At 30.9% G+C, this 13,792-nt stretch overlaps 2 protein-coding genes across 2 annotated transcripts; one reads left to right on the forward strand and one right to left on the reverse strand.

Moving 5' to 3' along the window:
* Positions 1 to 3,254: 3,254 nt before the first annotated feature.
* TRIADDRAFT_22236 (uncharacterized protein) lies at positions 3,255 to 5,099 on the forward strand (the record flags this gene model as incomplete). The annotated part of the gene is made up of 5 exons (XM_002110406.1): positions 3,255 to 3,289; positions 4,134 to 4,231; positions 4,319 to 4,394; positions 4,565 to 4,705; positions 4,964 to 5,099. The coding sequence occupies 5 exons, from the start codon at positions 3,255 to 3,257 to the stop codon at positions 5,097 to 5,099; spliced, it is 486 nt and encodes a 161-aa protein (XP_002110442.1).
* A 2,377-nt stretch (positions 5,100 to 7,476) lies between these two features.
* Positions 7,477 to 13,414, reverse strand: TRIADDRAFT_54453 (uncharacterized protein; the record flags this gene model as incomplete). Its single annotated transcript, XM_002110940.1, has 14 exons — positions 7,477 to 7,619; positions 7,760 to 7,832; positions 7,954 to 8,035; positions 8,168 to 8,261; positions 8,490 to 8,589; positions 8,704 to 8,803; positions 9,873 to 9,989; positions 10,310 to 10,356; positions 10,434 to 10,480; positions 10,621 to 10,684; positions 11,143 to 11,290; positions 11,542 to 11,632; positions 11,873 to 11,990; positions 13,367 to 13,414. The coding sequence occupies 14 exons, from the start codon at positions 13,412 to 13,414 to the stop codon at positions 7,477 to 7,479; spliced, it is 1,272 nt and encodes a 423-aa protein (XP_002110976.1).
* Between the last annotated feature and the right edge of the window lie 378 nt (positions 13,415 to 13,792).

The raw sequence follows: 13,792 nt of genomic DNA on the forward strand, positions 1-13,792 counted from the left end.
TAAACAGTTCTACTGAGCTAGTCAAATATAGTTAATAATGACGCATATCAATACTTAGTATAGCAGCAATTTTTATTCATATGTGAAGCAGTATGTTCAGAATACATTTATAGCAGTTGCAAAGTAAATAACGATAACATTATAATATTATACCTGCAGTTTATTGGAGTATTGAAAGCGTATATTAGAATCCTACTGAAAATTATAATACAATTTTTAGGATAATTAAAGTCATAAAGAATTTCATTCTAGTCTTCTAGACTGATTGTCCACTTCATGGGCTAGAAAGTTTAAGTTTTATCTTACGGGATTGATTTTAAGTATCCTAAATGTCGAGTAAAGAAAACAGTAGAATTTGCAGCTATCATCTACATTTAGTTACTAGAATATAAAATTACGGTAATGATTACTACGCCTTGCGAATTAAATTCTAATAAACTTATAATTGAAGTCTCACTACTAAAGCATATAATAATTCAGAATTGCTTCTCGATTACAAACTAAGTAAAGGAAAGCAACCACCAAGTAAAACTCTCTTAAGTGAAAGTTTAAAATACTGGAACTTAATAAGGAATTTAGATATTAGATACGTCAAATCCGGCTATGAGTACGATGGACTAAGAACATGATCCGAAATTAATTTAACGATTGACAACAATGTAAGCTTTGGTAAACCAGAGTATGAGTACAATTAAATATGAATGTGCCTTCCAAACTTACTTAATGATTGGTAGCAATATGAGTAATCTTATCATATATTGTGATTGAGTAAAGTAAATTTACATAGCACAAGGATGGAAGTATTATGAAGTAATCGTAATCGTCACGCTTACGAAAGCATGCTGTTACGGTGTTACATTATCGTTAGGGATAGTTTAATAGCACAGTAATAGCTAATAAATAGTCTTACTATCTACTCATTTCAAGCAGAAGTCATAAGTTGACAAGATGGGATTAACTTAGTAATGATCTAATTTTTTCAATAATAGTGATTAATAAACTGAGAGTTGTAGGTAGATTAAGCGTAAGTACGAGTTTCAATATTTATATTATGATGTTTGTGGCTGTTATAATCACGATATCATAATAAAGGACAAGTATCACAAAATGTGAATTGAAGTAATAGCTTACTTTAAGAATTGGCTAAGTACCGCATTTTTTTAGAGAATCGTTATTTGTCCCCTTTCAAGTATATTGAAAGGATAAATTATAGAGCACTCGAACTGATTAGATACCGTATTGCATTATCTGATGCAGTCTTGCTATGATTTTTACTATTAGCAAACTGTTATTTAATTAATGGCAGTAAAAATAGATGAGGTAACTATCCCAATTTTAAAAAGTCTAGTTCTGTAATAGGATGCTTATTTAGTATTTTCGAAGCTTTTAATCTACATACGAATTAAAATCTAGCTCATCTGTGACTATATGTGGTTCAGTGGTATATGCAAACCTTTTATAGGAGTATCGAAACTGAAATATCTATTATTATGAATCGATAATTCCAACTCTCAGAACTCATCACCATCGCTTTGTATTACAAGTAAGTGAAATAATTTTGACTGACGTTCATTTAAAAATCCTCTAGTGCAAGTCTAACTTTAAAAGTAAGCCTTAAAGTAATGTAAATTTTTGTTTAGTTGGCGACGGAAGTGATTACATTAGTACACGGCGACTTTATTGCATATGTATAGTAGTTACAATTTTATAACGTATTTTGTAATATTTAGCTTTTTATCATACCCTTAAATAAATTATATATCCTGTAATAATCACATCATCATTTATATCAATATAATCTTCTGATAGACAGTATTATACATTTAACGATATTGATAATTACAATTAATCGTATTATAGCTGATATTTGATGCTGAATAACAATATACAACGTTGTAATACATTTACAGTGTCAGATTTCTTAGTATTAGCCTATTAGGCCGTGTACGAGATTAAAATAGCAATACAAGCTCATTATACATTATTGGAAGATCTTATTTAACATATATGATACTCAGAATTGAAATGATTACATGATAGGATGTTATTAAGCTATCATTATACAGTGCTTAATATTTTATGATCATAGGATTCCTAGAAACTCTGTTTAAGAAGGGTCTAGGGCAATTTGACGCAGACAATTTACCTCTGTGCAATGTAGTAATTTAGGATGAAAACAATATCAATGTAGGTTTGATATTACCAGGGTGAATTAAACACTTTGCAGTGTTTAATCCTATACGGCGTAAAATTAATCTAATACAGTAAAGCATCTGTTTTGATATTACGAGGATAGATTTAATATTTTGCAGCGTTCAATCCCATACAGCGTCAATTTAATTTCATGCGGTAAATTGTCCGCAGTCAATTATCCGGTATCGATTCAAGAATAAGTATGCAGAACTGCACATAGCACGCAGTATTATACCGATCTCCTCTATCCTACCATTTCAAAACTCCATATTCTCGTTAATTTAAGCGATTGAGATCAATGTTGGTTAATAAGTGTAGAGTGTCTACTTCTACGATGCTGGCAAAAGTTGCATCATTATTTTCATGGTATGAATAATTATACTGTACTGTAGATCGAGAAATTTTGCGTAAGAAAGCAGAAGAGACTTACAGTATCAAAGTTTCAATTTCATTGTACTTTAAAGCTTAATGTACATTAGTGCTTCGTATTTCTAAGTTGACTAATGGAAGTTAAGGTAAGTTGTCATTTAGTTCATCAATTTTGAATGAAATCTCAACATTAATAAAGTAGAGTGGAGGCTGTAATATTGTTGATGTATTAATAACGCTCTAAACATGCGTACACTCCTTACAGTACACTACCGTACAACTCGGACTGCAGTACCAGTTCATGGTTGTCGTAACTACAGTACAGTACTACTGTACAGTACAGTACTGTAGGTGAAAACTAATACTGTACTGTACACAGTGCAAAGTACGTACAGTACTGTAGACTGTACAAGTGTCAAACTGCGCGTGCGTTAAATCCTGCACACTATGTGCACTGCGCACTGCGCATTTCCATAGAAAATCCACAAAGACAGCTTCGGATTACGGTACTGTAGAATGTGTATATTGCAGTACTGTACAGTACTGTACTGTACACTGTACTGTAAGTTTGACTCTTCAACCTGCAAGTACGACTGCTCAGTGCACACTGCACACCTTTGCACATACCCTCTCGCCATCGCACGTTACCTAGGACATCTTTTTGATCAACCTTGTTATTCTCATGTAACAACATGGCAAAGTTTTACTCCAGTTCCAACGTTTACAAGTAAGTTCAATGCCAATCAATGATTCTATTGAAATCATGTTGCTGTTATTACATAGTCCATGATTGATTTTACTCATTGAATAGTACAATTATTGAAATTTTAACTTAATAAAAAGCCAATATGCTTGCATCAACCATACTGTCCTTGATGGCGCACGCGTTGATTTGTATTTGCCGAGCGTGCTGTCGTTAACGCCAATTATTATGATATTTTGGCCGCTAATCAGATGTAAGACGGTGCTACGTTATGCCATGGTAATGAATTCATCTTTGCCAATTGCAATTATTCCTTACTTGATAATGTACTTTATCATCATTCATCGACCAGGAACGGCCATGTCAGTATAACAACAGTACTTTCTGATACAGTATTGTCGATCGGATTAGATAGTAGGTTACTTTATTCTACGCAATTTTCCTGCTAGGATTACCCAAACGATTTCTATTGCGAATTTGCTAGTCTAAAAAGGATAATGCACGTTACAATTTTGTATGTTACATCCGAAGCCACAAATAGGGTAGCCAGTATGAGTTTAAAATATCCACACTATACTAGTATATTACAGGTATTAGCTGTTATGCGGACAAGTGGCTTTTTACTCATCGGCCATCGGTATAATTCTTCTCCGTCTCACATGTTCCTACAGTAGATACGTCAGGGACTTCTGAATTTCCTCTTTCTAAGTCCCTGCTGATGCACATAGGCAATATCGTAATCCTACCGTACAAGTAGACCCTTGTCAACGTTACGTTTACGCCATAATAGAATTAAATGTTGTGAGTACAGTAGCTATATGATCTGTGCCCACTAAGTGTGAATTATTATTGGATCCGATGTCCTTAGCTTCGATTGGGATCAAGTATCTGCTATTTACTGGAAGAAATATCCAAACCCTTACAGTCCACACGTATTAACCGAGGACGTTATTGAAAGGTCAGTTGGTCAATTAATATTGAATACCTTTTGTAAGTTTGAAAGAATAAGTATATAAACAATACTGCTCTATCCCACTGCATATCATAGGAAAGTTGTGGATCGTAAGTTAATAACTACTCGCTTATTAAAGAAAACGAACAAACTCCCGAGATGGGGAGAAAAGGTATCGTTGTTATTTCTACTACATTTATAATCTCTAACATACAATATCTACAGTGTATGCAATAACCATAATAGATCTCTCTGAAGTGTGATAATGCTAGAAATTATTGCATAGAACTGCTATTAATAACTTACACGTCATTCTGCTTTATATGGTAGCTACTACCTTTAAACAGCTCGGCCTATATTGTAGAAGAATCCATTGTTGATCCAGTCAATAAAAAACTAACCACTTATACTCGAAATATTACTTTAACTAAATGGTTATTATTGGAAGAAAAGTGCGAATATTACCCATGTTCACAAAATTCGAATTGGTACGGTATAAGGCGCTATGCAATGAGTAAATGTTCTGGCACAAATATACGTATATATCTTATTGGTACATCACTACTGAATTGTATTTGTGTGTCTTCGTTCATAAAAACGTATAGATTTTACGTTATTGAATTACTGTTGTCAAGTTATTAATTAATTTCAGTGTTGTAACTGAAACTTTAGTATAAAATTATAATGTTGTATTTTTATGCTTATTTGACGTTAATTTATCACAATTATCTGAATGATTTTCGCAGGACGATTTGTAAGCGCTATGCATGGATTAGTTCATCAATGTTTGGCCTAGCGCCTGCCTTGAAAGCATTTGGCTACGAAAGATTTAAATCGAATGCTTCAAAGGTAAAGATTGTATTAACTAATATATATAATTGATTTACGATTGGTCAAAATTTAATTTGTATATTTAATTTTTTTGTTATGTAATGAAACTTGTAGTAAAGTATGGTAGTTTTGATACTGTCATTGTCATTTATTGACTTGGCAGTATCTGGTAACTGGTGCTAATTATAAATTCTTACTAAAAATATCGCATTCTACTTAATACAACGTAAATATTCTTTCTGTCTGTTAATGTCTTCTTGGTAATGGATTCTGCATAATTAATGCTTCAGTTGTTCTTCGTTTAATTAATTACTACAGGCAATTAAAGGATTATCTTATGCCCTAAAAAAATCCTCTGAAAGCGACAATTCTCAATATCAGTATATTATGGCTCATGGCTCCAATAATCAACCAATATTCGATCCTCCGAAAGCTACCTGCACGTGAATCTCAAGCACTTTTAGATCCCAGGAGCTTTCAACCCGTGAAACCAATAATGCCATTGTCGATATAAAATTCGCTGCATTATTACACTTACAGATATAAGTCGCAGACACAGCGAGCAATACACGTAAACTTTATTTATAAAATAAATTTTTGAGATGTATTGTTTTACTTGAAGGATAATAATGTTTATGTAGATTAATTAATTATTGACGAAATTTACCTTTTATATGCACGCATACAGTATAATTGCCGAAAGTGAACCGATGTGCTATTTATGACTCAGCAACGTAATCGTAAACTTTCAATTATTATTTTAAAACTAGGCATCCTTTTAATCTTTTCCTCGAACTAATTACTATTGTTAGGTACTATTTAATGATATCGGTGATAATTGCAGCGTACCTCTTGCAGTAATGGATAAAATGCTACAAAATTGAGGCATGTTTGCATGCTTTAAATTAAATTTACTATGCCATGAAATGTATTTGATTCGTGCAGATTTGTCATACAGCGCGTTAACTGGATATAGTAGATGCAAAGATACAAAGGAAAAGAATATTAGATAGGTTGTTTTATAACTACCATAACTAATAATTTACTACTATATTGCTGAAATTACAAAATTTTGTGATAATTTTTAAATTAGGTTGCTAAAAATATATTATAAAATTGTTTAAAATAAATCTAAGATAATCTAAAAATCTTTTTACAATTTAGATCAACCTGTACGTGACTTGATTTTATACTTTGTCTAAAATACTGACTAGTTACATTTGCATAGTTATGATATCGATAACTTAATGTTGACAATGTTAGGAAAACGAACCATACGACTACATAGTTATTTCAAAGGTACTGATTAATACACAGGCTATCAACTCTAGTACGAGGCGGAATAATTCTAGAATATGAGTAGGCTGCATCATTGGAAAATCATACAGCGTCTACAATATTTTAAAATTTTTAATAATGATTACTATCTAGGAATATTTATTATAATTATTAATGTAGTCTTATAATCTCAATCCATGAAACTGTGGCATTTAAATCGAAAGCTTTAAAACGATTAGATGACTTCAGTTTTATTTTAAAAAAGTTGTATCATTTGAATATCGCTTCAGGTACAAGCGCAAGAAAAGTAATAAATATATATTTGCACAAGCATTCATAAATCTATAATATCATCAGGTAGTTAATTCTGGTACGTAATATATGCCCTATATATCATCATAAAAACAGTTATTGAACACTTCAAATCGAAATAAAATTAACAGGGTTATTAAAATATGTAATCCGTTTATCGTCTTGATACCAAATGCTCAACGTAATCATATAATCATGATTATACACTAAGAAAAAAGGATTATATTAATAAATTTACGTAATTGCTTTACCACAATCTGACAATAAAGAATCACTCCATAATATTGAGGAATGCTTATGCTGATCAAGACTCCATCAAGATTCTCATGCAAGTAACGGCACGATCAAAATTTTACACTAATTTGACTATCATAATCCATCCGCAAACGAAAGATAAAATTAGAATTATATGTACTATTATCAATCATATATACGCGTACTTAATATGACTTTTTAAATATATTGTAGCATTACAAATCATGCTGTCTCATTGTCCATGCATAATTATAATTAGTTCAAAGATGGTTTGAGTACATTATTAAAGTAGTTTTATCTTTATACAAGCAATAATAAAATCAAAGATGAAAAGTGTTTACTTCCTGTAGGCTGATCAATGTGCTCGAGCATATCCATCACCTATATTACCGCTTATCAAGTAACAAGAAGTCTACTTTAAGATCTGTTTACCCAGTTTCTTACTTTATATGATTAAAACAAATTTTTGGAATGCCACTGTGGATATTAAATTCTTTCAAACGGTATATAAAATGCTATAACTTCGCAAAAATCACTTGAAAACCTTCTAATCATCTCTGTTAAATCATCCATCATATGAGTTTCACGTAGCTGTATGATCACTATTGCCGGTATTATCGATTGCAGTTGGAAAGACAGCAGCGACAGAAGTGCATAACATGTTCAAGTAACTACTGCTATCCTCCAATTCTTGAGAAGATTTAATATTCTCTGGTGATGCCATCTCTATTAAATTGTGATCAAAATGAGAATGTCCGTTACTCAAAGTAGTCATTATAAAAGATTAATTATCAAATTGGATCTCTTAATTCGTGCACTAAAATTATTGACATATTCGGAAATTTTATTTTATAACAAAATCAAACCTATTGCCTTTAGAACATCTTTCTCTTGAAGCTTCAAAGCTCTCAATTCTTCCTGCTTCTTGAACAGTTTTTGCTATAATTGAAGTGATAATTTGATAAGAAGTATAACTAGTTTTATTTTACGATGAAAAAATATCGTGTAAGATAAAGATGTATAAGAAATGCTTCTGAAATTGTAATAGGAATAAACTTACCAACTTTTTATTACATTTCATATGTAATTCAACATATCGTAAACCATCAACGAAAGCAACTTTAACAGTACACATGTTAGAACTACAAGAGGAAAAGAATAGAATTTTAATGGAATACCCATGAATTAAACCCTACTAAGATATTAATAATAATTATTTACCTAAATTTATCGAATTATAGCTGTACGTAGAAAATTTTGAATACGGTGTGTACCTTGTTGCAATTTTCGAATATTTTACTTGCTTGATAATTTCATAATGATTGATTTCATCAGTATCTACTCCATTTATCGCTAGAATTTCATCACCTGTAATTTTTCAATTATCAAAGTTAGCATGTAAAAAGCCTTGTTACCTACACATGCTTAGTACTATAATCTATTATTAGTTTTTGGCAATATAGTTTAATCAGTACTATCTACTTTAAGTATTTTATTGCAAAGTCATAAAAACAAGAAATGATGCAGATTCCATAGTTCATTATTAATAATCATAAGGTCTGGTACTGATATTGGTTGTAAGTGTTTATTTTTTACCTGGAAATAACCCACATCGCTTTGCAGGTCCAAGTGAGTCAACATCGGTAACAAACGTTCGATGCCTCATATTGCCATCTTTATCTCGTAGTCCAATTGTCTGTATACAATGACAGTAACAGCTATAGTTACGATTCTAATAGCTATAAACTTTAATATTTACAAAATTTTGCTATAAATAATACGAAAATATTGTCCCAAATCCTTTTCTAACCGTAATAGAAAACCCAAAACCTTGATCACTGTCTTTAGAAATTCTCACAAGTCGAAGCATTTTCTTTTGCCTTTGGTTTAAGCTGCAATCGCTGTCATAGCTAAAAAATATTTGAAATTCGTAAGAACGATTAATAACTACACTAATGACATCAAACCTGATTTGCTCTTATCGAGCATTTTGTATTTAGATATCGATATTATATTGCACCACAAACTGTTTGCATAACATGTTAAGTATTAAAGTAAACACTCTACTATATTTAATTTATAAAATGAGTACTTATAACAAATCAAGAAAATACTACCTTCTATGTTAAAATCTTCGATTACATACACAATTAATAGCATACGTATATTGTTATTGCTATTGATGACATGAATGCTATTCAAAATAATGCACTAATCTCGATTAAATATATAGAGCAAATCGAACAGTCATTTATGCAAACGGCACAAATGTAAGCTGCTTTCTATTGCAAATTATATCAACTGGATATGAAGTCATTGCAGTAATTCTCTTTAATACATTAGTACAAGGGTAAGCCCATTAATATTACTATCTATCACGATTAAATTACACGGTGCAAATCTTATGAGACTGTGGCATGACATTATTATTATAATTAATGTATGTCTACTTGATTAAATTTTTACCCTATTCATGCAACGATGTGTACAGTTTCAGAGTATAGTTACATTATACCTTAATTGGTGTTACAGATACCCTACACTACAGCGTATGATACTCCAGTAGGCTAAAATATAGACCAAATGCCTGTCATGAAAATATGGCTTGTAGGCTACTATGAATTACTGCTATTAACTCGTAAATTAAATTAATTGAATTGCACTTGAAGATGTAAATATACACTAAAATTAAAAAAAAACAATGTAAAAATGGCTAAATTTTACAAATTCCACAATTCATAAGTACAAAATACGGATTCTCCTGGAAGATCAATTACCTCATTGATATTTGATTGCTTAATCTACACTAATTTTACGTTATGGTACACTTTTAAATTCGAACTAATTACCATTTATGTTAGTATAGGCGAAGAAATATTTAATTTATTATCAGTTTAAACTACTGCATCGATCTTGTAAAATAGTAATATTCGTTAAATTACTCTACGTATACTGCCCTCAAATAAAATGATATCATACCTAGGACTAAAGCTAATACTATCAGCCCTTCTGCGCATTGGCTCAGTCAGAGTCAATTTTATACTACTTCGGTGATTCTTGAATTTGGATTTTGGACTTAGTTGCCGTGATATCCTCCTATACGTGAGTAGGATTAATAAAATGTTGTAAGCATTGATGCCTGAACTCAATACTCTGTAAGATTGACTTTTAAAAATCCATGCATGTAAGCAGGTGTAACTTTAGTTTAGAAAATATCCAATATTACTTCCTCTACTATCCTCACTTACAGGGTTTCTAGGTCAGACTTGGTACTAAATGATCAAAGAAAGATTACATGGTTACGTATCGTTTAGTTGTCTTAAGTAAATTGTCTAATTAGCAGTTGGATAGTAACTTGAAATATGGAGATTTACGAGAGTTGCAATTTTTTTATCCCAATATTTCTCTCCACTTACCACGTATCGAAACCGGTTTTACTCCTTCGCGTACACCTTATAGTAGTCTAATTTTTAAAGTAAATATTACTTCAGATAAATATACTGAAAGACATTTTGCGAAATTAAAAGCAAAGCCATTTACCTCCTCAAATGAATTTGATCGAAGATACTCTGGACTTTTAGGAAACCCTAATACGGAAAGAAACCGGTAAAAATCTTCAGTATTTTAGCGAAATCTAGAGAAACAGAATTTCATACATGCTGCTGAATCATTTATTACTTATTCTCAAATTCTAATAGCATAATGCCGAAAGCATTTCAAGCTTTACCTAAATTATATGTTGCGGAACTAGTGGAATCAGATAAGTTGGTATTAGATAAAGGACTTGGTATCTATGAAATAAGTCAGTGTTTAATTCTCATTGTGTTTAAATATCATCACAAAATATATTATGCAAATACATTTCTATAGAGCTTCATCGTAATGAAGTACATATGAACATACTTATAACGTGAGCTAGAGTTAATGGAGTAAATATGTAGTTTCGGAAAATAATTAGGTAGTAAGTATGAGTAACCAATAATATTACCTACACAATAGTTTATACATAAAGAAGTACTGCAACAACTCATTCACTAATGATGAAGTAAATACCATGAACAAGCAACATATTAGTCAACACCTTTGAGGTAGTGCAATAACAATGAAACTATCAAAGAACATTATAGTAAACATCAATCGAATATTTTGAAGCTTAAAAGATATCGTTAATTGAAGTGAAAAGCTTCTAGACTTTCACTAAGGCCAATAAAAGACATGATAAGTATTAATTATATTTATAACTATTTACCTGCAAATTATTCGAAGATACCGTCGAAGATGATGATATTCTATCACGGTTTACTAAAGGAGATGCGAGCGAGGACATTGAGGAATAAGCACTATCTGCACACGATACTTGCACAAGATGTCGATTATCTGTTGTTAATCCTTTCTGCCTATGAAATACATATCGAGTAGATTTCAAACAATTATTGATCTAAAATCAAGGTACCATAAAGAACATTTAACCAATGGTAATTTGTATTCCTAATTATAAATATATTCATCTCCTGTAACATGATAGCATTTTAAAGCCTATAAACAGCCTCGCTAAATAAAGGGATCTCAATTAATTATAATTTTCTCACTTTTTTAAATTATTAAAACTAATTTTTAGCAAGCATAGCAACTAGATTAAAGTTAATACCGCTTGTCATTGTCAGGTTTATTGCCATCATTTTTATCTGTAACTATCGGATTGGCTGCAGGAGAACCTTTAGAAGACGGCCGTAACGTGCCTAATAATAAGACATTTTCGAAAATTCACTTAAGGTCATCTTCTTGCATCTAAATATTTAACGCTTATAACGATGTTCATTTAAAAAATCACAGCTAAGATAGCCTTGATCACATCAAAGAAATGAAAAAGAAGTTTTTATCGAAATCTATGGCAATGCAGCCATTAATACCAATACATGCACGTATAGATGTATCTGTATTCTCTACTATCCTTAAATCACTTAGGCAAGTTACTATACCTTCCGATTTGTGCTTTTTGCCAAGTTTACTCCCCTTCGAGACAGTTAGAGTATCATTAAATTGCACAGTCTTTTTAGCTGTTTTAGGAGTTACCGTAAGAGTATCCATAGCTGCTCCCTATAAAAAAATGTTAGCAAAGGAATAAACTCTAATATCAGTAAGAAATTTTTTAAAAACCAGCAATTAAAGAGTAAAAGACATCGTAAAAACAAATTGTGCACTTGCTAGACTGTAAAATAAGTGATCACTAGAACTATTCATACAGGAAGAAATAATGAAGAAAGAATAACAAAGTACACTTTCAAATGTACAATCTTACGTCTTTAAATGTCATAAATATACTATATTATATGCTATCATTTATGCGGTGTAGCTTTCTCACATCTTTATTCTCAAATATGTAGTAGGGTTTACATTGAGAAGATGTATGGGAAATGATTTTTAAACGACAAAATGATATATTTCAAATTAATTTAAATAATAAGATTAACAAAGAACTATTTGCTTCTGTAGATCAAATAAAACAGAATCAGCAAACAGCAGGAGCCAAAGAAATTTTAATAAAGATAGCAAGAATGAACTTAATTCGAAGATTAGAAATGAGAGTAACATACGTAGGTAGGTTTTACTAATAATTATAAACGAATAGTAGCTTGTTCTATCAACGAATAAATAACGCAAAGCAATATCAACAATATTTTTTACGACGCATTTAATATGGCCGATAGACTATAATTCGAAAAACCATACGATGCCTAAAGTAAAGAAAAATTGAATATTAAAAGTAAATTTAAAATACTAAAATCTGAGCAACTAAATATTTGTACCAGAGATGTAAATATTTCTAGGGAATAAACTCTAATTCTGTTCTACAGTAAAACGATATTATGCTATTTTTCCCTGATAAGGCCGCGAAATTAAACAGGAAAGTTGATAATAGGTTGATGATGCTGGTAATTTTAGAAATAACTTTCATACATTGTTTTTTATGAATTTTACTCTCGAAGAAATCGCACAAAAGTATTTATAATTGTCGTATATGTATTTTTATATCTGATTCCACTAAAACAGTTTTTGTTCCATATACAGGCAGTAGTTAGAGGTAGCAGTTGGTGCTAAATTTAATCAATTATGAATATATGCGTATTACTGACAGAGTAGCAGAAAAGTTACTCTATACCGCTATTTATATTATGACGCGTTATAATAAATAGGAGGCAGATGCAACAAAATACTAATCGATTTTTATACTACAATGCAAAAGTTAGAAATATAGTTTTAACAAATCTGATCTACAATGAAGTGTTTTAGAAACCTAAGCAACCCAAATGACAAATATTTATTAATAGTAAAGCTAACTACAATAAATTCAAAATTTGGCAACGATATAAATTGAAGCTTCCAAATAGAAAGTACGATGTGATTGTAAACTATGAACCATAATTAAAACTGCTACTTTCTATACCCAGCAGATATTAGATTAATATTGTAACCTTAGGTGATGTAGAATATTTCATTCTACTGCGAAAGTTTGATGCCATTTTTACTAAATTTGTACTTGCTCAAGAAAGCATAATTCGTCTTCAATAAAAATATTTGTATATAGTTATGACTATGCGATAAATATAATCAACACGCCGCTTTTATCAAGCGATGAACTTTCATTATGTAAAACATTACTTTCCATTGAATAATACTGTACACTAGAATAAAGCATTAGTGTTCCTAATATTGAAAGTATAAATCAATAATCCTGACAATTACTACAATATTTTGACTTTAACTTTGTTCACAAAAACGTGTATTTAATTATTCTATAATATTTTTCAGCAATGTAAATTTGAAAGCAAATCTCATAAATAATTTAAACTGTAGGAAAACAGATTGTGACGTTGGAAGCTATTTTCTTATTCAATGCA

The sequence above is a fragment of the Trichoplax adhaerens genome, genomic scaffold, assembly GCF_000150275.1.
Source record: "Trichoplax adhaerens TRIADscaffold_3 genomic scaffold, whole genome shotgun sequence".
In the NCBI taxonomy this organism is placed as follows: domain Eukaryota; kingdom Metazoa; phylum Placozoa; class Uniplacotomia; order Trichoplacea; family Trichoplacidae; genus Trichoplax; species Trichoplax adhaerens.